The sequence below is a fragment of the Cornus florida genome, unplaced genomic scaffold (genome assembly GCF_030987335.1).
Source record: "Cornus florida cultivar Cherokee Brave unplaced genomic scaffold, ASM3098733v1 CherokeeBrave_3.0.0_Hap2_Chr04, whole genome shotgun sequence".
NCBI lineage: Eukaryota > Viridiplantae > Streptophyta > Magnoliopsida > Cornales > Cornaceae > Cornus > Cornus florida.
The window spans coordinates 7,623,497-7,651,006 of NW_026775574.1; the positions used below are offsets into that span (position 1 = coordinate 7,623,497).

General features: G+C 31.6%; 2 protein-coding genes across 4 annotated transcripts; one reads left to right on the top strand and one right to left on the bottom strand.

Annotated features, from left to right (window-relative positions):
• Window positions 1–7,004: 7,004 nt before the first annotated feature.
• On the bottom strand, window positions 7,005–14,890 carry LOC132302661 (SUPPRESSOR OF GAMMA RESPONSE 1). Of its 2 annotated transcripts, none has more exons than XM_059799571.1 (6): window positions 14,638–14,890; window positions 11,541–11,682; window positions 9,881–10,067; window positions 9,306–9,796; window positions 8,365–8,853; window positions 7,005–8,256 (listed from the first exon to the last, which is right to left on the bottom strand). In XM_059799571.1, exons 1-6 carry the CDS (start codon window positions 14,643–14,645, stop codon window positions 8,206–8,208), a joined length of 1,368 nt encoding a protein of 455 aa, XP_059655554.1. In that variant the 5' UTR covers window positions 14,646–14,890; the 3' UTR covers window positions 7,005–8,205. The 2 variants fall into 2 exon arrangements, with proteins under 2 accessions (XP_059655554.1, XP_059655555.1); XM_059799572.1 differs by having other exon boundaries at window positions 9,333–9,796; window positions 14,638–14,888.
• Window positions 14,891–22,128: 7,238 nt separating this feature from the next.
• Window positions 22,129–26,800, top strand: LOC132302663 (leucoanthocyanidin reductase-like). 2 transcript variants are annotated; one of them, XM_059799573.1, is made up of 5 exons: window positions 22,129–22,401; window positions 22,482–22,625; window positions 22,764–23,001; window positions 25,998–26,201; window positions 26,299–26,800. In XM_059799573.1, exons 1-5 carry the CDS (start codon window positions 22,192–22,194, stop codon window positions 26,559–26,561), a joined length of 1,059 nt encoding a protein of 352 aa, XP_059655556.1. In that variant the 5' UTR covers window positions 22,129–22,191; the 3' UTR covers window positions 26,562–26,800. The 2 variants fall into 2 exon arrangements, with proteins under 2 accessions (XP_059655556.1, XP_059655557.1); XM_059799574.1 differs by having other exon boundaries at window positions 22,485–22,625.
• The last annotated feature ends 710 nt before the right edge of the window (window positions 26,801–27,510 follow it).

A 27,510-nucleotide genomic window follows, 5' to 3' on the forward strand; every position in this document is an offset into this window, starting at 1 on the left:
TTTTTCTTCACAAATTTTTTCTTTAGCTTTTGGCATAAAATGTATGACATATGACATTGTTTGCTATGACAAATATGAGATTGGCCTTGCAAAATTTCAACTGTGTGTGTGTGTGTGTGGGTGTGGGTGGGTGAAAAAGGGTATGGAGATTTGAAGATTTGAGTGATAATTAGATTCTCTAATCACTTTACCATAGAGGTCAAAAGCAAAGCAACATACAATTTACTTTCTTCTTTATTTTATATATCTTTTAATATGATAATCTTCTTTACCTTTTGAATCATTTGAGAAGTTATATTCAAGTGGGAAGAATTTTAAAGCTCTCAATTGGAAATTAGACCTAGCTAGGTATTGCTTTATGTTGAAAAATGGAAAATGTAACTCATAAGTATACAATTTGAGAGAGCTAGAGAGAGAGACGTCCCACTGAGAATTAAATTAAATAAAAATATTTAGTGGGCTAATCATACAATGTTGCATCATGTTTTTCCATAATAATAAATTTAATTAGGGCAAAAAAATATTTAGTGGGCTAATCATACAAGGTAGCATCATGAGGCATAGTTGAGCTTTTGGTGGAATTTAATAATTTTATTTGAGCTTTGACTAATTATACATTATAACACACTCTTTGCTAATGGTCATAACTCATGTGACAAGCTATGACAACAAGAAATTAATAAATGATAAATTAGAGGATAACTAATCAATCTAAAGAAAACATCATGTGGGTCCACCTATAGCTAATGGATCATATGACCTACCATGATATGATGAACTAGTTGATAATTAAGCAAGAAAAAGGACCCTCTTGTGGGCCCATTAATCATTTAAAGTGATCATCATCTATCTTGAGGATTGATGTTACCATATGTATTGTGGTACACTTCAAATAATTCAAATATTTCAGGCCATGAAATCATAATTCCAACCTTTTGGTACTGTTGACAAGCACGTCCAAAAAGTGTGTAAACGCAAAATCATTCAAAATTAATTATGCTTTGTGTGATAATGCTAAAAATAATATGCCAAAATTGCACTTAAGAACCAACTCCAAGCAGATCTCTCTCCCTCCCTCCTTCCTTCCTTCCTTTGTTAAGCAACTTATTTTGAAGAAAAATAAAGAAAAGTATAGTAATTGCTAATTAAAAGAAAGGAAATTAAACTATTTTAATGAATTTATGATCACACTTTTTTCATAGATTTTGTTTTGTTTTGTTTTTTTTTTTTTTTGTTTTATTTATAAAAATAAGGGCAGAATTGTTATTAACAACGTTTCATTAAGCATATGATTGATTTCTTCTCTATCTTTTCATTTCCTCTCATTTTTTTAGAGGATGACAAAAGTTACAATTCATGTATTATTGTATCCTAAGTTATACAATTTTTCTAAACTGATGTTACTTTTATGCTTACCGTGTGCTTCAGCTCTTGCGCTTTGCACATACTCTTGCTCCGATTTTTATCATGTGCGACTTAAATTTTAAAGTTTTTGCGCTACCAATCTCACTCCCGATTATGTGGCATAGGTTGTATCTCTCCAAATTCTTTTTTATTTTATTTTATTTTATTTTATTTTTTTATTTTTTATTTTTCCTTCCAACATTTCAGACCAAACACAATTTTTCATCTCCCTCAATTACCATTATTAATTTTTTTTTTTAACCTTCTATTTTTATTGTACCAAACTGACACTAAACACTTGGGCTATATTTGACAAACATGGAATTGGAACTTAAGAATTGAATTTTGTGGAATTGAAGAAATTCAAAAAATTAAATCAAATTTTTTTTTTAATTCTACCAATTTCAATTCTAAACTCCACTTTTTTGCCACCAAACACAACATTAATGAAATTATCAAACCGGATTTTGTAATTCCTGAGGCATATTTTTTTATCCTTTGGTAAATACATTGGATTTTATTATAGTCTCACTAATTGTCTTCTTAGATATGCTTGGTATGATAATTAAAAAGTGTATTCTTAGACACTTTTTAATAAAAAAATGAGTTTTGACGATAGCTACAATTTTCTTTTTCTTTTTCTTCTTTTTTTTAAGATTTTATTGTCTTGAACGAAACGGCACAAGCTTAAAAAAATATATATATTCTATTTCAAGACTCTGTCTTCAAGGAATGGCATTGAAAATTCCGCACCCAAACAAAACCTCGTGGTTGTATAATAGTAATAATTTTGATGCTTTGATGGTCAAAATTCATTTTGTGGGGCCTACTGAATAATGGGTTCCAACACATATTCACGTGTGCCACGTGTACGGCTAGAAAAGGACCTGTGATTAACAGTGCGCCGTTTTGTTTGTTTTGAAGACTTTTAGCTAAAGCAAAGAGTAGTACACCGAAAACACATGAACAAGAAAAGAGGTGGTTTTTGATCGTTAGGATATCTTTGTGGGTAGAACGTCTACTCTTTCACTCTATCTAATCTATTTGCATTTGGCTTCAAAATGTCACAAATCACAATAGTTATTATATACATATAAAATGTCACAAATCACAATACTTATTATATATATATAAAAATCTATATATGTTTACTACTTCTCTGTTTCAAATAAAGTGTCGTCTTTATGAATATGAGTCACAGTTTTCTAAGACGATATTTAATTTGAGACGAAAAATGTATTTTATTAACATTAGTATGTGTTTATGGATTTTTAATTATATTCAATTTACTATTTTGAAAGAAATGTTTTTCCAATTGAGAATTTTCACTGAGTTTTCGACCGAATAGGATTTTTATCTTCTTTTTTCAAAGGTTAATTCTCGACCAAATAGTACTCAAGTATGTGGTATAATGAAGTATGACCCGTGTTAAATTTCACTTAAGAATAATCGGTTGAGAATTTAAGTGAAAATCCTTAGCAATGCATATCACTATTTTTAAAAAAAATAATAATTTGATACAACATTTAATTTTGAGATTTGGAAAATAAATTTTTTTTGTCAGGTAGTAATTTTGTTTAGTAAAACATGTAGTTTTTCAATTCATTTTGCACAAGCATGAGTTTATACTTTAGACACTAACATTAAAATAGAAGAACACATAAGCAGAGACATAATGCAGTACATAATGTAGATATTTAGTAAAAATGACAAGACATGTACCTTGAATCAATCGATTTTTTGGTACAGGTGTTATTCCAATAATTAGGGTTGATTATAGAAAAAATTTCCAACGCAATAGGTTTTGTGCACAGTGACTTCCTCTTTTTTGAAAAGATACAAATATCTCGGCCACTTTATCGGTGTTTTCTCAATAATTTACTTACTGTCACCCTAATATCTTGTAATGAAACCCACAACTCTTCTTACATAAATTATTAAATTATTATTTATTAGGAAAAATTATATAAATCATTTCTCTTTCCCAGTTGCTTTCATGACTCCATTACCTATAATACGTATACACTATTCCAACAGCTTGTTATAATTTTCGTTCTCTAAATATGCAATTAGCTTCTCTTTATGACGTTCTCATTAAAATTTTCATTTAAAACTGCTTCTACTAGCTGTTAAGATTTATATAGGAGAGGCAATTTTAATTCAAAAAAATGCATCATTAATTCCTATTTAATTGCATTAATAAACAAAATGGTCATTTTACATTAATTATTTTTTAAATATTACTATTTTTATTCTATTAAGAGCATCTCCAGCAATCACCCTTTTGTGAAAAATATAAACATTGTGGCGACCTTGTAGACGGGTGCGAGGCACTGACAGACTATTACACTGAGCGAGTTACGGGTGTACAATCCCACATCGCCTGATAAAGAAAATGTGAAATGCTTATATGTGCTGGTGTTATCTCCAATTGGTATGAGATATTTGGGGTAAAATTCAAGAGCAAAATCATGCGGGTTCAGGTCCAAATCAGACAATATCATACTATATGGTGAAGTGAACCATTACAAATGATATCAGGTCCAACCTAGTTGAAAGTGTGACTAACGAGGACGTTGGGCTCCAAAGGGAATGATAAGGGTGGGTCGTTACACATTGCATATAATATGAAATTATTGTGTATTTTACACCACTTTTACTTTTTCTCACCTCCCACTTTCTTATTCTATTAATGAATTAACCATATGTTAATTAATTTTGTAAAAGTTATGTGAGGTTTTGGGTATGACGTGTGATTAATTGTCATTGGCATATATATTTTTACACAAAAGGTATAAAATTGGCATATCTTTTTTGTATAAAAAAATATAAAATAATGGCTTGATCTAAAAAAACAATAATAATTAATCCAAAATTTTTGTGTACATATATTATAATACATCAAATATACACGCAAATATATATATATATATATACACACACTCCAACTACTAGTGAGTGGTGTTAAAAAAAAAAGCATTAAAATCATTTTAAACAGTTGGGGGTACACCACACGAGAGGTTTTCTGCCATGTTTCTTAAATGCACCTTATTTAGAACATGTACGCATAAATGCACCGCTAGAGTTGTTATCTCTCTCTCTCTCTCTCTCTCTCTATATATTTTGGCAGGCCATTTAAGCTTGGTACTCATGTTTCACTTTAATAAATTTGCCCTCTATGTTATTTTTATAACAGAAAAAAAAAAAAAAAAAAAAACAATTAACCCTCGTGTGTGTGTGTAAGCTAAGTCACATAAAATAGAAGCGCGAACGAAAATGAATTCGAAAGTGGAAGCGTGAGAGTAGCAGAATTAAGTCATAAGAGCATCTCCAATGCTAAAAGTTAAATTCGCATGCCAAATCTATATTTTGACAGGTGCTACAGTGTCAAAATGTTACATTTTCGCAATACTGCTTCAATGCTGCATTTCATGCAAAATGCTATTTTTTGACATAACCGCCATTCTTTTTCAATTACCATTCTCACCATTCATATTTGCATCAATAATATTAATATTAGGCAAATTTCAGGTCAAGTTGTAAACATCAGAAGGAAATTAAAATTAAACCTAATTAAAAAAAAGCAAAAATTTAAAATATCTGGTCAAAAAACAAATTTTTTATAATTTTTTTACCACTATTTTTGAATTAATTTTTTTATATAATTTTTGTTTTTTCTTTTTCGGAAATTTATATATATTATATGTATATTATATATATTTGATTATATTATTATTAAAAATATATATATATTTTTAGGGCAAATCATTTCAGCCTCCCCAATCGCCTTCATCTCTGTTCTCCATCTCAACTTTGAGAACTTGCACTCTCTCTCTCTCTGCAACTGCAAACTACAACTTCGGTGACGACATAAAGCTTCGACAAGCAAGGAATTGTTCTTGCGACAACGGAGAGCTTGGGATGGCAGTGGCTTGCGGCGGTGCTTGGTGAGATGAAGCGACAACCGAGAACAGCGGTTGTGATGGATCAGGTGGGGATGGGTTGGCGATGAGTTCTGCGAGGATGAACTCGGCCACAGCCAAATTCTATATTTGCAAAGGACTTCCTACAGTTTTTTTTGTTGCTTATTAATTTGGGAATTATTTGGGAAATTATTTGTTGCTTATTAACTTGGGAATTATTTGGGAAATTTATGCATATAGATGTTTCAATTATAAGACCTCAAGCAATTGTTGTCAGATTCAGATAACAGAATGGGATGGATGGATTAGAAATCGGTGATGGTGGTGGTGGGGTTAGATTAGGGCTCTCTCGGATAGGATGAAAAGGGGGAGAGATAAAATGAGAACAAAACGGTATCGTACAGTGAAAAACAGTGAAATAAGAGACTTGTCAAAAAATTTGGCAGCCGCTAGATTTGAGAGTGAATTTGAGAATCTCAAATTTTGAGAAGTGAAATGAGAGGCCATTGGAGAGCCTACCGTTTAGCCACCTCTTATATTTTGAGTTTGAGAGCTCAGATGAGAGAATATTGGAGTTGTTCTAAACACTAAGAATTTGAGTAAGAGTGCGCGTGGAGCATGAGAAAGAAAGTGCGCTCGAAACGTAAGAACAACACATATTGAAAAGGATTGTGTGACTTAGTGTGTAAATAAAATTATTAAGATTCATGGTTTTGCAAGCAATAAAGTACTCCCTCCATTTCATATTAATTGTCTATCTTTTCTTTTTGGGTTGTCCTAAAATACTTGTCCACTTATCAAGTTTAGATAACATATTTCACATCTTTTCATAAAAGACCTTTAAAATTTTAAAAAAATTTCAAACTTGATTATATATATATTTATACTTGAAATGGTAGCTTTGTAATTTTTGAGGAGAACAATGTAATAATTACATGTCTCTTTAAAAATTTCTATCCTCCATGAACAACATCTAATATAGAATGGAAGAAGTATTAAATCTCACATTTCCACACAGGTTTTTTTTTTTTTTTTTTTTTAATATATATATATATAAAAAAGTACTAAATTGAAAATATAACACTAAAATTGAAAATTTTATGATGAGAGAGAGTGTGTTATGTGTGTGTGCACGTGACTGGTATTACTGGTAGATGCGTGTGTGGTGTGGGTCAGATGGTGTCAGGTGGTACAGGAACTGAATCACCAATCTTATATTCCGTTGTCGGCCACGCAAGAGGTTGCCACCTCAACTAGAAAGACCCCCGACATAACGTGATCGGTCAAAATGTCAGCCTTATCCTGCCCACGTGCACTTCCTCATCTTCAACCCCACCACTCTCATCTCACTCAACTCAACTCTCCTCTGATTCTTTTCTAATCAACTTTCTGGTCCCCACTTATTACCACTCCTATTTACTTACCCATGTATATATATGTATATACATATATCTATACAGTATACCTACACGTATACATTCATCATGTTCTTCATCAGCATGACCAGAGTGAGTACAGGACGAGTATTGAATAGTGAATTTCACGATTATTCACCAGTTTATATTTGTTTATTGTTGAAATTTTACCGTTATAATAGTAAAATTCACCAATAGCTGGAAATAACGAGAAATATGTATATGTAATTTGGAATTATTATTTTTGTAATTTTATTGAGAGAATCCAGAGTTTTTTTTTTTTTTTTTTTCAGGTGAAGTGTGCTTCAGGTCATGACATAACTGTGTGATCACATTGTAATTGTTTGATACCTTATAAATTGATGTCTTTTAAGGAATTTTATGTAATCACACACAAAGACAATTGGTTCTAAACATTAAAGCAACTAATATCACCAATATTGATTGTTTGTATTTGTGTAAGAGGCCAAACTGTAAATGCATTTTGGTGAGAGAGAAGCAGGCCAGAGTGTCAAGACCCTATATGTCTGTTCCTTTGGTTCATCATAACATTCAAGGAGAGAAACCCTAGCTAGACCAGCTAGGGTTTCACCCTTGCCGGTCACGAACAGGGCACCCGGGGCCGCTCATTAGCTGGAAACAAGCCCAGGGCCCCTGGTCTCTCAAGCTATTTTCAAGCCAACCCTAATGACCTGTAAGGCTCTTCCAGGTTCAGGTTCATGAACGATTTGCTTGCCCGGTCTGTGCTGCACTCAGTTGCCTCATGTAACCAATCAGTTATGGTCTCCTTGGCGTCGACAAAGCACTAGTTCTTCCAATAACAAGATGTCCCACCTCGTACTTGGTTTGAGCTGTATCTCTATCATTACAATGCAAACTTCCATTGCAAAATGATCCAAAGAGCACACACCAACACAACTTCCTCAGATATTTATGCTGATTGTTGCATTCTCAAGCACTGCGTGTTTGTCACTGTGTGTAAATCAACTGGCTATCTGCAGCCCTCTAGAACATAAATAGCTGGTAAGCTACATTCTCGCAGAGCCCTTATTCTCACATAAAATATATAACCAGCAATTTTTTTAGCTCCTAACAAAAATCATCATATATATAACACACCATGTCACAAAAGGGTCAGATGTTCCCCAAACTATACAACATAACCAGATGTCTTTTTAACAGTTCATTACATCAAGCCTTGAAGCCATAGACAAGATTAACAAAAAAACACCAGATAGAAACGACCGAATTAGCTCAAGGCTCCTCCGAGGGGCAAATGGCATGAGATATTCGGAAATCATTAGCATCAGCATAGATCAAAAAACTATAATTAAATCACCATGAAGAGCATTTCCGGTTTGGTCAAAAGTGACATGGTGAATAAAGCGTCCACAAAACAAATGGTTCACTGTTTTGTCTTCCATGATTATTAAGACGAACGAGGATGCTCAAACCATGCTTAGTCAAACGTTCCCACCACCCCAAGCGAGAAAGCTTTCCTGCGATCCAAACTCCTAAAAAGGTATTCAAGAAAAGAATCAAAACCAAGGAGATTAAATACAATAAAATAATCAAAGTTCAGCACAAAGAAACAATATGGAAGATGGGATAACATAACATACAAGCTGGCTTAGTCGAAAATCAGGAGGTGTATCGAGTTCTATGTTTGCTGGATCAAGGACCAATTCTTGGCACTCCATTAAATCTTTCTTTAAATTCTCTGGTCCTAAATGAGCATAATCAGAAAGGCGGGGTTTGCCATTCGATTCACCACCATACCTGTTCTCCTCTCTATCTGGGGACTGGCTCCGAAGAAGCTCATCACACAAAGACAGGCCTTCCACAAGCTGTTGCGAATCTAACAGATACTGTGATTCACCATCCCACCATTTTGGGTCTTCTTCACCTTGATTTTCATCATTATCTACTATTTGATCGGCATTATTTTCTGTACTGGGTTGATCTTGCAAAATAGGCTCTTCACGTGCTGTTTTTGCCTCATCATTATCTACTATTTGATCGGCATTATTTTCTGTAGTGAGTTGATCTTGCAAAATAGGCTCTTCACGTGCTGTTTTTGCCTCATCTTTTATGTCCACGATCCCATGATTCTGAGGTTAAAAGAAATGGAAGGGGAGGATGCAGATATCATTATCTGTTTTTGCAGGAAACATGCATGAAATGTAAAGGAAACATATTCCCCGCAACTATATCTTATCTCCTGGAAATTTTTGTAAGTTATCGGTTTCAGCCACAGATTAAAACTTTAAGTAAATATTAAAACCCTTGTATTCCTTGATTTGAAATATAAATCGCTAATAAATAAAAAAGCTAATTACAGACAACGAGGGTCCAAAATTAGTATTTTAACCAACGGGCCAGTGGTTTAGCGGTATCAGTCTCTTACCTTCCAAAGGGAGGTCAGAGGTTCAAGTCTCAAAAGAGACACGTGTGTGTGAGTACCAACTAGGAAAAAAAAAAAAAAAAATAGTATTTTAATCTGACATTTTCAGAAAGCAAAAAAGACAAATGTAGCCATGATACTGGGGGAGAATTAATTTACCTGAGTGGAGGGATCTATGCAACTTACCATGGAATCTTGCCCTGGGTCAAAACCAGTACGTCTTTCAGTACGAGGTGGTACAGGAGTCACAGACATGGGAGTGACTGGATCTACTTTTGCAACTATGATGTCATCAGGAAGGTCTTGTTCAATTTTGTCACTCTGTTTGACTTGTTGCTGCTGATAAAAAACTTTAGAGATGACATACTCTCCCTCTTTTTCATCTTCTTCTGTACCCAGATGATACTGGTGCATGACCCAATTGGTTTTCTCCGATTTCCCACCCCTGACAGGGCTCACATAGAGCACCATTATCTTTTTACACCCCTTTTGGACCCCATCCAAGATAACCGGTTTGGTCCTGCCAGTCTTGTGCCAACGGACATCACCCAAATCATCATCATGTATCTTTCGACGCTTCCGAGTTCCAGTGTTATAAGCCTTAATAGCTCTATAAAAGAAGTGAGATGCACTTCCATCTTGCTTAACACCTACAAATTTCTAGGTTTAGAGCTAAAAATTAACTGAATACAAAAGTACCAACAGAAAAGGCAAACCTAAATTATTGTGCTGACCTGGTAACTTCTGAGGATGCTTATAACATATTCCATCCTCTTCATCAACAGTTGGAATGAACTCATCAATGAAAGGATGAGGCTTCAGATTCACAACACCAACTTTTGCAAGTAAATGCCATATGATCTCTTGATCAGATGGATCGAATTTCACACCTCTGGGTAATCCTGGCCACTCTTGAGCGACCTGAAAGCAGACAAATTTCAAATGCTTTAAATATTCACCAGTGGTACAGACTTCTTTTTACTACAAAAATCAATCAACAGTTAGGTTATTAACTGGACAGGTTAAAAAAAAAAAAAAAATCAAGCAACATGCACATTTTATCAAAATACCAATTGGACAGGTAAAAGATTTATAAGAAAGATACAAAACTCTATCTTTGTTTTTCCTTTTTTATATATTTTTTTTGGGAAGGCAAATAAAAAATCTTTCTTAATTCAAATATCTTAGAAAACCCTGGAATGATTATTGTGGCACTTCATCAAGATCTCAACATAATACAATTTCCAGAAATCCAAAAAATATAGTTGATATGGTCACAAAAAAATAGTAAAAAGATGTAAAGAACATAAGCTCATCAAACTTGAAACAGATTCTATTATTCAATAATATGTCAATGGAAGTCCTAGTACTTCCCATGACTGATATATATAATCAACACTCAACCAAAATTAATTAGAAGTGGCAATAAAAGATTAGATTTTTTTTGGGCATGTAATATAACAAAAAAGTATCAATAACAATGGAATTTAAATTTATAAAAAGCTTATTACCACTGCCAAACCAAATTTCAGACGTTAAGAGGCACTCCTTAATTTTCAAACTAAAATACAGAAGGACAATTTTCAAACCATTTAACTTCCAGAATGAACCCATAAATTTCAGAAGTCAAGAATTTTCCAAAAGGAATGTAATTTTTTATTTCTCATGATAAAAAGAAACACAAATGTACATTCGCCCACACAAATATACACACACACACGCACACAAATGATGTGGTTTTACAGCATGTGTCACTAAAAACATTACTGTATTGCTTCCCACTTCAGAAGCACAGTTCTGGGTAAGCAAGCTACCAATCCCCTATAGGCTCTTCAGATTAGTACAGTTACAGCACTAATGAAGACAAGAAACAAGTGAGAAGTTCCACCTAAAAAATATAAAAGAACAAAAATTCTCCCAACTTTTGACTGCCTATGTTTAACTAAAACTTTTAAAGACAGCTCCCTCATATACATAAATATAGGTATATAATATATACATATATATATACAGAGAGAGAGAGAGAGCTTCTTGCTCATCTATTAGAGTATGAAACAATATTAACTGCCCAATTTCAATCTTGATCCAACTCAGAGACAACTATGAATGTCTTTTTAGTCTATATTTTGATTTCTGTGCAGGCACTCAGACTGATATATATAATCAGTCTTCTTTGTTGAAAATTTTAAAATGAGAAAAAAAAGTCTAAGAATATGTGAAATATAAAAAAACTAAGCATTTAAGAGAATATTTATTTCAACCTATAAAAAAAATCAATATGTCAATCTACAATGTGTATGGTTAATTATTCATGTAATGAAACATGCCACCCAGCTAGTATCATTCAACTAATTAAGAGTCATGTCAGAAGGCAAAAGAAAGTAGGAATTATACATCACTATTGTCAATAACATGTTGGCAATTTGGGCAAGCTCTAGTCGGGTTGCTTTTCCAGTTAGCACTTCCAGTTTCACGTGCACCAGATGCACTCTTGATTTTTGTTGCAATTCTATTACTGTCAACCAACCATGAAGGTCTGCACAATGAAATAAATACAGTCACAATCATGAATTATTATTAATTATAAGATAACAATGATAAGAATTTACATTCTTAAAAAAATAAAAAATAAAAAATAAAGATCGGATCCGAGTTACAAACACCAAGAGCATTTTACTCATTGACATTCGTGACTTTAAATATAACAAACTTGAAACTTCAATCATTTTATGGAATTAAAATCCATTAAATAATAAAATCAAATTTTAAGATAAGAAGATTGTCAAAAACTATTTAAGGCCTTTAAGAGACCCCATAAATGAGAAGAAAATCACATTTCATTTCCAAAATAGTTTGTCCTCTTGAATGAACAAAATGGAGGGGCAGGACCAGTGGTGAATATTATATTCAAGCAGTTGTAGTAGAGACCGAATTATGTTTCAACCATCATTTCCTTCAAAGGACTCACTACTGAGTACTGAAGGTGTTAATTTGATTATTTGAATCCTTTCATCTGCCATCAAGTTTGTTTCAATATCCATGCCTTTGCTAAATAAAAATACTGGGTTCCTCAAGGATATGAAATCTTTAATATTCCTAATAAAATATCAACTTTTCTTTGTTTACCCCCTTTTGGGTCATAACACAGTATCAGCTTGCAGGAATAAGAGTAAAACATTGGCAACAAATCCAGTTTATTAAATTAGGGTTTCTCATCACCATTAGTATTTTCTATTTCATCTGTTGTTGTTTTTTTTTTTTTTGAAAGAAAATTTTCTATTTCATTTGTTGCTAATAGTGTATTGTGCGGTTACCTAGCAAATAATCATACAAATGCCTTATTAGACCTTGATTTGTAAACCAACATGCCAGTGGCCTAGCGGTACCAGCGGTACCAGGCTCCTACTTCCCAAAGGGAGGTTAGGAGTTCGAGCCTCGGTGGAGGCATGCGTGTCTGAGTACCAATTAGGAAAAAAAAAAAAAAAAAAAGACTTTGTGAAAAAATGAGCCAACAACTACGAATACTTATAAGGATCAATCAATACTCCAATAAACTCAATAAATCATTATCCCAACTATGTAGCATGTGTACATGAAAACTATTTGTCATTCCACTCTATGGGCCAAGATTTCAATAGAAACATAAAATTGTCATGTTCCCAACAACACCCTCAATGTGCCATGTCATTAGTCTTTGTTGCTCATGGCCAAACCATCCTATTAAATTTTATCTCAAGTTATCTCCAATTGGTGCTAGTTGTAACTTGCGCAATTTTGTAGATGACTTAATTTCAGCATCTACATTTTGCTCACACTTGCTACACGAACTCGTTAAAACTGCTCAGCATACTTCTTTAGTACATGAAAACCACCTTCTAATCAGCAAATCCTACATTTTCTTAAATCTAGTGATAACTGATAAGATCAATTATACACGACTATGCAGTGCATTTGATGAATTAAAGTATGCATGCTGACAATATGACCTCCATAACGTAAATAAGAAAGACTGATGTTCCTCTTTAAAAAAATCATATGAACATAATGTAAATTTTGTAACTATAAAATCAGAAAGTAGGCAGTACGACCACTTGATTTGGAAAAATACACTTGTTCCAATAACCTATGTTAAGTGGGGTATTCTAAATGCATGAACTACACATATTGCACACACGATCTTTATGTATGGAAACACGCCACTATGTTTGCATGCACCTAGCAAGCATATCTGATAATTCAATTTATTATATATTTTAAATAAAAATCTCTTTTATTATATTGTTGCTTTATGTTGAAGGTATAAATATTAACGTTGCACCCTCTCTATCAACTTAAGCTTTTAGAGTATATGGGTAGTTAACATGGTATTAGAGCCAAAGGTCTCGAGTTCAAACCTCACCGTCACCCTAATTAAAATTTGAAAAACACGTGTAGGACCAAAAAGAAGGCCACACGTGAGGAGGCGTGTTGAAGGTATAAATATTAAAGTTGCACCGTCTCTACCAGCTTACTCTTTTAGAGTAGATGGGTAGTTAACACTTTAAAACAAGTAAAGTGCCCATGTTGAACACTCTAATATTACATTTTTACATCATCTATCTCAAATAGTCAAACTATGGAAATAAGAATATTAAAAATATATATGAATATATAGCTGCATCCCCTTGTCCTTGGATTTGCAACTTTGGTAATCTAACACTTAAGATACATGCACACACCCAACCCATGTACCAGAGTTACATGGAGATAAAAATCTATCATGTTTAGCAAGTAGATGTAAAGTGAGTGACAACTTGACCTCCAAAATTATGTTGTACTTGTACAATGCCTACTAGTAAGATGATCGACTTCTTCACCATTGATGAACACTAAAGTTATAGTCTTACAAAATAACTCCTTTTTCTTGATTACAAGAAAGCGTTATGAATGACAGAGGAATGATTCCTCAAAACTTTTTTGTCAAACAAGAATTACATTATATTGTTGAATTCTAGCACATTAACAGTAAAGCCGAAACATCCTCAGTTTACCCAGCCACCACGAACATAACCACTGTTTCTTATCATGATGAAATCAAATATTAATAAAATGGGCATTCAAAAATTCAATCATTAGGAAAACCGCCGCCAAAAATCAAAAGGGTCACCATCGAAACCAGAATTTTTTTCTTTATTTCCATTGAATCAATTAGGTCAATTTTTAGACAGAGATGCTTAGTAACTCTTCAATGGGTGCTCTAATACCTAACCAGAGAACTAAACAGAATGCTTTCTTCTTTCAACGATAATCAGAACGCAAGTCAACCTAAGTCAACAGAAAAATTAGGAGTTCAACAAGTACTGAAAAGATACCGACTATTGTATACAGATCAAAGATGTCAATTGAAATCCCGATTATTTAGCATTCCTGTAAGAGAGATATAAATGCATATACATACATGTATGTGTGTATATGTATGTGTGTATATATAGAGAGAGAGAGAGGAACATACCCTGCCATGGGAGAGTGTCTGATCAAATGAATCAAAACATCGGTATCCCTTCTTTCACTTCTCTTTTCCCCTTCGTTGGGTATCTACTGACTATGCCAAAAAAAACATATGCAACTCTATTGATTTTGTTTTTGCAAAACCTAATTTTATATTTTATATTTGATGGGTGGTGGTTTTGAATTTCAAAACTGTGTTACTGTTCTGTACACTAAATAGAACTGGCAAGCATTAGAAAATAAATTAAATGATTAAGATATATAATAAATAAATTAAAGTGCAATTCTAATAATCTCTAATCTACTTAGGCTGGTAAAGATCGAGGGTAACTCAGCCGTATACCAAATCAGTGGTGTTGCTTCACTATGATCTGGTCCCCATTCCTTGTGGGCCAGGGGGAGTCCATAGTGGGTATCAAGCATGGGCTAAAGTCCATAGAGGTATGCCCCAGTTCCATCCTCTTTTGTGGACATAGATTGGGCCTAGTCTTCTTGGGCTTTAATAGATTGTCAGCTCTTGGGCTCTTTTGATTCCTTGTTTGGGCCTATATTTTTGTTTGGTCTTTGGGCTTAAAGTTCTGTAAATTATTTTCAAATATACAACTGTTTTCCTCACTGAAAAAATAAAAAAAAACAAAAAATAAAAAAAAACAAACAAACAAACAAAAGGAACAAAAGGATCAGCGAGGTTTGAAATTAAAAAAAAAAATGCTATAAACATCTGTATTGTGAAGTTAATAATTTTAAAGTCACAAATTTTTATGACCCGAAGGCAGGACGAACCTATTAAGGGTTTAGTAGGGGCAGTCGTTAGGCGTACTTGTTAAAATAAAAATTTATTTATAAAATTACTTAATACTTTTTATTAAAATTTTAAAAGTGTTCTCACTTAATTTTTAGTTTAAGGTCATTTGCTCTCACATAATTTTCTAAATCCTTTACTAGCTCAAGAATATAAAAATTCTATGAATTGATCAAATACTCAAAAGATAGGAAACAAAATTCTTTACTCTTTAATGAATAATATAATGGAGAGAGAGACCTTAGTGAGTCAAAGTGACGTTCAGATTTAGATAATTGATATTTTAGTAGGAAAAAAAAATTGGAATTCGACTGCAAATAAGAGTTTAATTTAAACAATAGAATCTCAAAATATTCAACACCGATTGTGAAATAAGAAGTATATGATTGATCTTCTAGATGATGACAGCTATAATGATCATCATATGATATGAACTCCATAAATGCAGCCTAACAATTAAAAAACAATTTAAACGTTATGAAGGGTTGAAGCTGCAAAAGTTACTAAAACAAGACCACCAATTTGAGCATTGCTACACTTTATGGTTGATTTTTTTTATTATAACTTTTAATTAGTAATAAATATATATTATTGTTCAAATCAATAAAAAGATACTTCAGTTGGTAATAAAACCGCGGTTGATTAAGTCGGTATTAGGATTTTTATTATTTATCATAAATCTTATGTTTTAGTTGTTTTTTGAAATTCGATTTTTTGAATAAGACAAGGATCAAAACACTTTAACCAATAAAAAATGATTGTGGTGTAGATAAGTCCCCAACAAAAGTTCACCAAAAGGATGGTATTGGTCTTGCGGAAGTGTTAGGTGAGTGCATGACTTTTTTGTCTTGTTGAAAAATATAAATAAAAAATTGAAACGAAGGAAAATTAGAGACCAAATGAAAGGTACACAATTTTTTGTCTTGTTGAAAAATATAAATAAAAAATTGAAACTTTTTTGTCTTGTTGAAAAATATAAATAAAAAATTGAAACAAAGGAAAATTAGAGACCAAATGAAAGGTACACAAGATGGTTAAGGATAATAGACATTTAAGGATAATAGACATTTAAGAGTAATAATAAATTGTAGACTTTTCATGTGGGATTGAAAAAAATATCCCACAAATAGTTCGACAATTCTATAATATAATGAGAAATAATTTAAAGCACAATTAAGTAACATACCAAAACTCGAATCCACCAACGTGAGTACCTAACCCTAGTACGTTCTCAAGCCTTTTGTTTTCATCATCACTACCAACCATTTCAACTATAAACTATTTTTTACTCTGCTACTTTGCTTTAGAAACTTTTTATGTATTTGTGGATATAATTATAAGAAAAGTGCAAACTTTTTATTTTATTTTATTTTGGTAAATCTCAAAATAATCTTCAGAGCAAAAGACACATTTAAATCATGACCAGATAATGCATCGGTTAGAAAAGAAAAAGTTATTTGTCGGACCAAAACTTACATGAGAGTATGTTGATAATATAAAGCGACACTTACAAAATGAGATAAAAGTTTAAGTAAAACGGATATCACTTATCACTGAATGCTGAAAATTAAAAAAAAAAAAAAAAAAAAAAAATTCTTTTTTAGTTAGCACTTAAAATTTTTTGCACTTCGATCAGTATTAAAATAATTCACGATTTAAAAAGAAAATTAAATATAAGAGAAGAAATGGTGTATAATATTGAGAAATGAAAAAAGAGAATTTATGCAACTGACTTGCGATGATAAAAGCAAGGATGACAACATAATTGTGGATGGATAAAAATTAATTATTTCGAAACAATGCGTAATTGAGAGAGCTATGAATATCTTTGTTTATTCTTAGTTTTTGGGCAACTAATAAAACTTATTGATCCTTAATAATTTATGAAAAAAATGTATGTTTTCATACCATTGTTAATTTCTAAATATGTTGAATGAAAAAGTGGAGGCTTGCACTTTAGAAGTGTAGCTAGTTAGTTTATTGTGTGATAGTTAGGTGTTTTAGTATGTTGGTTTGGGGGTTAGAAATGTTCCATCTACATAGGAGAGAAAGAGATGTTGGTGGTCAAAATGAAGCCATCCACATCCATTATTTTCAAGAGTTCCTAACTTATAGGTTTCACTTTATATATTATAGGTAGCATTTTTAGGTTACACTAAGAAAAAAATGTCCATCCATTAAATTGAACTTTCTATGGGATAGGGACGAAGTGAGGAATTTACATATAAATAAAAAGATTTTTTATAAAAGAAAATTCACGGGGGGCACTTTTTAATATTTTACAAATACGTAGGCTATAATCGTCAAACCTAACTTTTGAACAATTTAGTTTTCAATGAGGTCTCTCTTTGGACAATTCTTATGAGCTCTCTTTCAATTTATGTAAATAAATTTTAGTACGAAATTTTGATGGTATAATTCTCTTTTAATCAGGTAAATTCGCGCCTTAATATTTGTCATGTTTGAGATCTCGTGATAATGTTACATCGGTTTCAAGTTTCAACTAAATTGAATCAAAATCTAAACAAGAAAATAAAGGAAATGGAAAATTTTCTAACATTTTATAAGTTTAGAGCAACTAGTATAGTGGCTATACCGGCTATATATAATTGTATTTAGGTACGTGCTGGTTACTTTTTATTACTTTAATATTATTTTTTTATATTTAATTAAAATTATAAAAAACTTATTTATTTATGGTTTGTTTGTATTATTCTCAACAGCTGTTTTATAAAAGAAAATAAAATTCAAAAGGCAAGATTTTCTTTTTATTATTTTCTATAAAAAATAATAAAAAGAAAAATTTGTTGCCAGCTTGCGAGTGAACCCAAACAGTGAAAGGAACCAAAAAAAAAAAAACAAAAAAAATAAGGGCTGCTCCTACTTCTTTTGTCTGGGCCCACAAATGGCTCGCCGAATGGGATGGCCGCCAGTAACGGTAGCTGGCCTCGTTTTGGTGAAATAATTAGTTGCAATTGTTATTGTTGCAATAGATGCATAGGAGCTGTTGAATCATCACTGTACTGATGGCTCCCGTGTATCCGTCGCAATTAATTACTAATGTTGTCACTCTTGGCGGATAGAGTTGTCCCCATTGCTGGTTGGACACTTCAATTGGCACATATGGGTGTGTCTATATATATATATATATATTATGATTTGCCATAATAATAACGGTCGCAGTATCGGTATAATAGATTCGGACAAAATCAGTGTAAATTAGCCGATACAAATAATGTATTGAATTTAAAAAAGAATCGCATATAGACCGATACGACCAACCATAATATATATATATCTATATCTATATCTATATCTATATTATTATTAAATGTGCAAAGAGTTTCAATATTTCAATATTTATTTATTAATATAAAAAAAATATTTTTATAAACAAAAAATTACCTAAAAATTATTTTATGAGTTTAATTCAAATTAAAATTACCTAATAAAATTTATAAAAATTAATTTAAAGAGTTTAATTCAAATTATAAATTACTTAATAAAATTCATTTTTCTTGTCCCACATTGGTTTTAAGTAAAAAAAATTACATGGAAGTCTCTTATAAAACTATAGATGTAAAGAAATAATAATCACACACTTCTAAGCCTTTTGGCTAAAATCAAGTGTACTATTTAATTTTTTTGGGTCGGCCTTTTGGCTAACTTTTCTAGGTCTTTTGGCTAAGATCAAGTGTAGTACTACTTTCTCGGCCTTTTTGCTTTCAGTATTTATTTATTAATATAAAAAAGATTTTTTATAAACAAAAAATTACCTATAAATTATTTAAAGAGTTTAATTCAAATTATGAATTACCTAATAAAATTTATAAAAATTAATTTAAAGAGTTTAATTCAAATTACAAATTACCTAATAAAATTTATTTTTCTTGTCCCATATTGGTTTTAAGTAAAAATGATTACATGGAAGCTACTTATATAGACCTAAAGAAATAATAATCACATATTTCTCAACCTTTTGGTTAAGATCAAGTGTAGTATTAAATTTTTTTGGGTCGGCCTTTTGGCTATCTTTTATTGGTCTTTTGGCTAAGATCAAGTGTAATACTACTTTCTTAGCCTTTTGACTTTCAGTATTTATTTATTAATATAAAAAAAAAGTCTTTATAAACAAAAAATTACCTATAAATTATTTTAAAAGGTTTAATTCAAATTATAAATTACCAAATAAAATTTATAAAATTTAATTTAAAGAGTTTAATTCAAATTACAAATTACTTAATAAAATTCATTTTTTTTGTTTCACATTGATTTTAAGTAAAAGGATTACGTGGAAGCCTCTTATAAAACTATAGAGTTAAAGAAATAATAATCACACATTTCTTAGCCTTTTGGCTAAGATCAAGTATAGTACTAAATTTTTTTGGGTCAACGTTTTGGCTAACCTTTCTTGATCTTTTGGCTAAGATCAATTATAGTACTGCTTTCTCGATTTTTGTGTAAAGAGTTTCAGTATTTTAGTATTTATTTATTATTATAAAAAAAGAGTTTTTATAAACAAAAAATTACCTAAAAATTATTTAAAAAATTTAATTCAAATTATAAATTACCTAATAAAATTTATTTTTCTTGTCCCACAATGGTTTTAAGTAAAAAGGATTACATGAAAGCCTCCTATAAAACTATAGACCTAAAGAAATAATAATTACACATTTTTCGGCCTTTTGGCTAAGTTCAAGTGTGACAATTATTACTCGCACCTTTTACTAGTATATTTATCAACTAGGTGTTTCATATTTTGACAAATATTTAAATAGATTTGGTGTTTGACAAAGCTGATCCCAAATGTCAACTAAATTTTGTCTCAAAGAAGAGAGTCTCTTGAAGTAGCAAAAGTTCCAATAAAACAGACATGAAAGCAAGAACATATTTTGGCATTGTTTTTGTGCTTCCAAAAGACAACCCTAATTTCATTTCTTCTAATAGATCCCAAGCCATAAAAATAAGAGCAAATTAAGTAATAAATCTGAAAGATAGAAATATAAATTTCAAGTTGGGTAATGTATTTAGATCTTATATTTGCTTAATTATAAGAGCAAATTAAGTAATAAATCTGAAAGATAGTAATGTAAAATACCAATTCAATTTTGTATTCCACAAAAGTTGGAACACACCATCTCTACAACTTCAAGAAAATTCTCACGTTTTTTCTTTTTCCACCATCATCATACCATATAGCTTTAATTATGTAGCAGATGGCCACGTGATATTTTCATTATAATTTTTTTCAACAACTAACTTAATTGGTCCTTTAAGGTGTAGGTCAAAATCAAGCGTTGTGATCATGATGTTTTGGTTGTAGGGCAATGTCAATATAAATAAATTCCGTACACATGAAGAATTCACATTTAAAGTATTTTTGTAATAAATAAATTGTAACGATGCATAAAGTAGAATTGGTACTCACACACACATATCTTTATTGAGATTTGAACTCCTAATCTCCTTTTGAGAAATAGGAATTTGATATCGCTAAACCACCGACCTGTTGGTATATCAAAAGAAAATTATGTAAATAAAAAATAATATTACGATGATTCAATACATCTTACTTTTAAATTATTTATCATAATTTTTTTATTCTGAAAAATAAAATGGTTGAACACAAGACATTGAGGGCCAGCAGGCCATTTTTTTTTTTTGGGTCCTGGCAAACAAGAAGCCAACAGTCCAGCACTAACAAACAAAACAAGTACATAACATGGATATAAAAGAACCACATAAACTAGCCTATTCCAGCACACACATATATATATATATGCACCGAAAAAAAAAAAAAATTCAATGTCATGGGACAACATGAGTCACAGCTCACAATTGATTTGCCAATCAATTGTGATAATTTTGTTTTGTAATGATTTTCATCTTATTAGACTTTAGTAATCTACCTACCATTATAGTATCACATATATATATACCAATAATAACATATGTAGGAAATTTGGCATAATTACATATATAGGAAATTGACTTGAGAAATTTATTTCCACAAGGTTCGTACCCTTGCATTTGCAGAAGATTGCTATATGTTTTTGATGGAAACACATCAGGTCGTGTAGTCATTTTATTAATTTGTAGCTAGTAACTAGCTGGAACTTAATAACTTGTCAAAAATAGCTATAAACTAGAACTTAATGGTATGATTTGATTTATTAATTAGTATTAGCGAACTCGGTTGCCGTGCAATAATTTTATGTTGACAGAATTGACAGCATAACTTTTACAAACTTGTCATTTTCACAAAATGAAAACCAAACTTTACCAAACCACCATTTTATGTTGCATACTCTAAACTCGAAATACTATATTAAGATGTATTTGGTTACCTAAACAGAGATGAAGTACCTTTCAATTTTATTTATTTATTTTTAAGTTCACGAGTGTAATGAGTCTAGAATCTGAAGACTTCTGTTTTGAAATAAAAAACAGTATGTGGATGTCCTACGCAGTAGTATCATTTTTTTTTTTTTTTTTTGTGACTTGCCTAGGGCCCATTGAAATTAATGAATTATTGGACTTTGATTCCCAACTATCAGTCAACACTTAAATGCAAAAATTTTTTTAAAGAAAATTTAAAAAAATACCAAATTTAAAATGATTTTACTGATTAGTTGGAAGGGTAGATAGGTGGCGCACGATAGTCATCTATATAATTCAACACTTGGTGAGCATTGTTCAAAACACACTTTTCTTTAGACAATCCAATTAATTGAACCAAAAAACTGCAAATTAAACATGACTGTGTCACCTTCTTCTCTTCCTGCAGCAGCCAAGAGCCGAGTCCTCATCGTCGGTGCCACCGGCTTCATTGGCCAGTTCATCGCAGAAGCCAGCCTCAACACCGGCCGCACCACCTACATTCTCGCCCGGCCATCGGCCGCTCGCTCCCCTTCTAGGGCCAACACCATCAAAGCTCTTCAAGACAAGGGCGCAATCGTTATACATGTACATATATATATATCACACATTTGTACTTATATATATATACACGGTAACTCTCTAGCAAACTGATTGTTCTGTTTCAGCAGGGCGTTATAAACGATCAAGAATCCATGGAGAAGATATTGAGGGAGCTTGAGATTGATACAGTGATATCAGCCGTGGGTGGTGCTAGCATAACAGACCAGTTCACACTCATCCATGCCATAAAAGCTGTTGGTACCATAAAGGTACACAACATATGATAATTTTATTATGATCGTCATAATTAGTGTCGGAGCTACTTGAATGCTTTTACGGACACCAGAAGTCCCTGAAATGGTCAGATACACGTAGTCTTACTTCTGTAGATTATTTCGGTGTTGCAGAGGTTTTTGCCGTCCGAGTTTGGGCACGATGTAGACAGGGCAGATCCGGTGGAGCCGGGACTGGCCATGTACAAAGAGAAGCGGAAAGTGAGAAGGTTGATAGAGGAGTATGGGGTGCCCTACACTTATATATGCTGCAATTCCATTGCTTCTTGGCCCTACTATGATAATACACACCCTTCCGAGGTTCTTCCTCCTTTGGATCAATTCCAAATTTATGGCGACGGTAGCGTCAAAGGTAATATATGTGTGTGTGTGTGTGGGGATTAATTACATGTTTTTCATCTTTGGAATACATGAAAGAAAATAGTTGTGATTAGGGGTGGTAAAAATTGACACGATTCGTTAACATGACTCGAACACTACACGAGTTAAATGGATTTGAATTGATTTGAAACAGGTTTAGGTCATAGACGGGTAGTGTTAAGAGTTTCTAACACATTTATTAAATAAATTGTGTTCAAATTGAACTATTTAGTATAATATCCATACGTTGACACACACGATTATGATTCGCGAATAAAAATTGCCACCCTAGTTGTGGTGGTGGGCTAGACGTTATGTGAGACACCAAACTCTCGTGAGTGTGAGTAGGTAAATGGTCACACATATTCAAACAGGCTCACATTGTGAGACTCGAAACTGGGACCACGTGAAGAAGTTAAGAATAAGAATACAGCAAGAGAACGAAGTGGTCCTCCTGGAACCAGTTCAAACGATAGACTAAACGAAAGTTGAAACCGAGCAACAGATAGAGTGGGCCTTGTGTTGATGTCCACGTGTTTGTAAGTCCTGGTCGACACCTGCCACTGTCACGTGTCAAGGGCTTTTGTCTTCTTTAAATAAAAAACCATTAGTACGTACATAGTTCCAACCTCCAACTAATTAACGCTTGACATTTTAACAAATGTGTCATAATGATATACACTTCATTCAACATTTTGTTGATGTGTTTAGTGTTAATTGATTCCGTGATTACATAATAATTTTTATAGTTTTTTAGAGAAATTTTCACTCTGTAGAAAGTCGAGAACCATATTGCTCTGACCAATTAATTATAAAGATACGTCACCTTACAATTTATGCAAGGATTCGTAATTTTTATCCTCTTTTTGTTTTATTCTATTTGTTATAATAATTTTCTTCTATCCCCTTAATTAACGAAGTATATAATTTTAGATGACACAACTCTATATTTTTAATTAATTTAATTTTTAGCATGCATCAAAACCATAAAAATATTCAATCCAAGTATTCAAGAAAATGAAACCTACCAAAAAAAAAAAAAAAAAAATCATATTATTTTGATCAATATATTTAAATTTTAGGATTAAATAATAAAAAAATATGCATAATAAAATACAAAAATCCATAAGCCACTAGGGGAAAAATAGAAAATGTTTTAGATGTTGTTGGCTCAAGTTGGAACAAGATGGAGTTGGCCTTAGACTAAGGTAATATATTGAATTAATTAATCGATTGAATAACAAGTCGTTTAATTCGTTATAAATGGTATCATGACCAATCATTTATTTGGTACCGAAAAAGTATGGCCGGACTTTTCTTTTTCTTTATGTCTTTTAGGGTAAAGTACAAAAAATTCTCCTGAACTATGTTCAAATTTGTCAAAAATTATCATTTCTTATTAAATTACATTTCATATATTTTTCTTATTGAAATAAATTGTGAAAAAAATTCATACTAATTTGATGAAATATTCTTCATTAAATTTGCATAAGTTTGACTTTAATTATTTAAATAAAAATCTTAAGTAGAAAAATTTGAAATAACTTAAGTAATTTACTAATTTTTTAATGAATATATTGCATAAAAAGAATATATTTTTTAATTAAGTAATTTATTAAATTTTAATGAATATGGTATCAAAAAGGTATTTTTTTACACTAATTTTTTTTAAAGTGAATATAATAAGTTAATCATTTTAGAAAATAGTATCTGCAAATCTTTTTATTTATTTATTTTTATTTTTATGATAATTTGATACTAATTAAAAAATTAAGGTAAATGATATAATTAATATTTAAAAAAGAAAAAATATAATAAAAAATAATTTATTAAAAAAATAAAATAATATTTTGTGATGAATTTATTTTTAATTATAACATATAGGGAGCAATTTTTAGTTATGAGAAATTATTTGTAAAATAATAATAGTCTGATTTTTTTTTTTACACTTTACAAATAATCTCATCTAGAACTGAAAAGTCAAAAGGTAGCACTAGGAGAGTCCCTTTCGTGGTCCTAAGTTTAGAGACAGAGAATCTGCGGAGTATATTTTCTTTCTTATTTTTAATCCAATTGATGGGGATGCGTCGAATTTTTATTAGTTTAGATTAAAATAATAGGTGCAAAATTTTATTTTTGATGTTTCGTTTAGCCAATAGGATGCTGCCAAGGAGTAATTAATCTTAAAGTCACACTCATTGCTACTGTACATTAATACGCGTACGACCTAATTAGTCATTTCACATAGCCATTAGTTAGTCCTAATGCTTTTTACACCGAATATAGGGTGAGTTATGGTGACACGACAGTACAAGCCTAATCCCACTGAATTGACGAGTACCAAACTCACTTACTGTAGTAATATAGTACTGTATCTATCTCAAACTAGTGTCTTGTTTAGAGAATTGTGACATACACACGTAATAAAAGTTAAATAGTCTACTTATTCATGTAATTTGTCCAAATTTTAGGGACATTAATATAATTTATCCAATCAATTACTCTAGTAATATATATATATACACACACATATATGTATTATATATATTCTCTCTATTCCAAAAAAGATGTCTTATTTGGGAAACCGTAACTTACAAATTAGTATTACTTCTGTCCCAAATTACTCACACAACGTAATAAAAGCTGAACAGTTTACCTGTTTATGTAATTTGTCCAAACCTTGGGGACATTAATGTAATTTATCCACTTAATTACTGTATAATATATATATACACATATATATTACTACATATGTACTGCCTCTGGCCCAAAAAAAATGTCCGGTTCAGCTTTTATTACGTGTGCACGCTTATTATACTCCTAAACATTTTCTTTCCAACCCATTTGTTTTACCAAATTTTATAAAATAACAATTTTATCCTTCCAAATGAATTAATTAATGATACTTTTCATTTCAAATTCCAGAACTCCACCCATTTTAATTATGAAACATCTATTCTAATTCTATTTTATGGTTGTGTTACACAGCCTACTTTGTAGCAGGCACTGATATTGGAAAATTCACAATGAAAAGTGTGGACGACATCCGAACTCTTAACAAGTCTGTTCATTTCCGACCGTCCTGCAATTTTCTCAACATTAACGAGCTTGCATCTTTGTGGGAGAAGAAGATCGGACGTAGCCTCCCTAGGGTTACAGTCACAGAAGATGATTTACTAGCTTTGGCAAGAGGTGTATATATATAACAATGTCACAGTTTCTATTTAGTAGTAATAAACATACTTACGGTCCATTTCACTAATTTAATCACCCTTTTGTTAAATTGCAGAGAAGATCATCCCACAAAGCATAGTGGCTTCGTTCACGCACGATATATTCATAAAGGGTTGTCAAATTAATTTTACCATCGATGGTTCTGATGAAGTTGAAGTGACTGCTCTCTATCCAGATGAAACTTTTCGAACCATGGATGAATGTTTTGATGATTTTGTTCTTCAGATCGACGCTGCCAACCGTACCGGCTCCATGGATGGGATCACTGCCCAGAATCATGTAATTGACAGGATGCCCATCACAGCAATGTGTGCTTGATATATATGGATGATCTTATGGACAGTTTATTCAATAATTCTCCTACTTTAATTAGTTATATATATTAAGATATAAAGTTGGGTGAAGAAAGGGAAAATATCCCATGTATTTTTTTTTTTTTTGGTAGCAAAATTTTTTCAATTGGATGATTGAATGATTTGTATTGTTAAATGTAGACATTTGAATGATTAAAATGCAACAAGTTTAACAAAATAAAGGCCTCAAAATTATGGACTTCAGTGACTAGTTTATTATGTATGGATGCTTTACTTTTTCCTAATTACTGATGTTGGACGATTTTATCAATTTTTTATTAGTGCAGTTCGATTAGTACAAATTTTGAACTACACTTTTTTTTTTTAATTCTAAATCTAAGGCTTCGATATCCCAAACATAACATTAGAATTTCCGAGAAAGAAAAATTTGGGTTCAATTATGGTTTTAAAGTTGGTCTCGAGTTGAAGCACAAAATTTTATTAAGGACGTAAAAGAAAATGCTATAGAAAAGATGGGGTCAAGGGCATTTAACTATAGATAAGTAGGTTAAGAATTACATGTTACATAATTTACTATATTGGTTGTTTTTAATAAATATATATATAAAAAATTAACCTATTTCTCTCAATTCAAGTTGAAAAAGAAGATGTAAAAAGTGAAAGTAATTTTGCAAGAAGCAAATGGCTAAGATTGGCCCCAGGGATTTGGTGATGGTGCTAAGGTAAGGGGTTGGGTTCTAATATGTCCCGGTTTCAAACCCTAATACTCTCATTGTGATCCTTGATTTAACGGTGTTGTTGTTGTAGGACTGGTTGCAGCACCTTTGGTTTGTAGCTTGGAGTGGGTCCAAAGGGCCTTACCCAGGGAGTTTCGAGTTTAAAAGAAAAAAAGAAAAAAAGAAAAAGGCTAAAATTGCTCACTCTTGACATTTCAATGGTGCATAATTGTAGCC

Excerpts from the sequence above, each read along its gene's own strand:
- LOC132302661 (XM_059799571.1), bottom strand. Across the intron at positions 10,068-11,540 it reads ATGTTATTGACAATAGTGAT|GTCGCTCAAGAGTGGCCAGG; the intron begins GTATAATTCCTA and ends GTCTGCTTTCAG. Across the intron at positions 8,257-8,364 it reads ATTTTCGACTAAGCCAGCTT|GAGTTTGGATCGCAGGAAAG; the intron begins GTATGTTATGTT and ends ATACCTTTTTAG.
- LOC132302663 (XM_059799573.1), top strand. The coding sequence starts at position 22,192 with ATGACTGTGTCACCTTCTTCTCTTCCTGCAGCAGCCAAGAGCCGAGTC. Across the intron at positions 22,402-22,481 it reads AGGGCGCAATCGTTATACAT|CAGGGCGTTATAAACGATCA; the intron begins GTACATATATAT and ends GTTCTGTTTCAG. Across the intron at positions 26,202-26,298 it reads TTTACTAGCTTTGGCAAGAG|AGAAGATCATCCCACAAAGC; the intron begins GTGTATATATAT and ends GTTAAATTGCAG.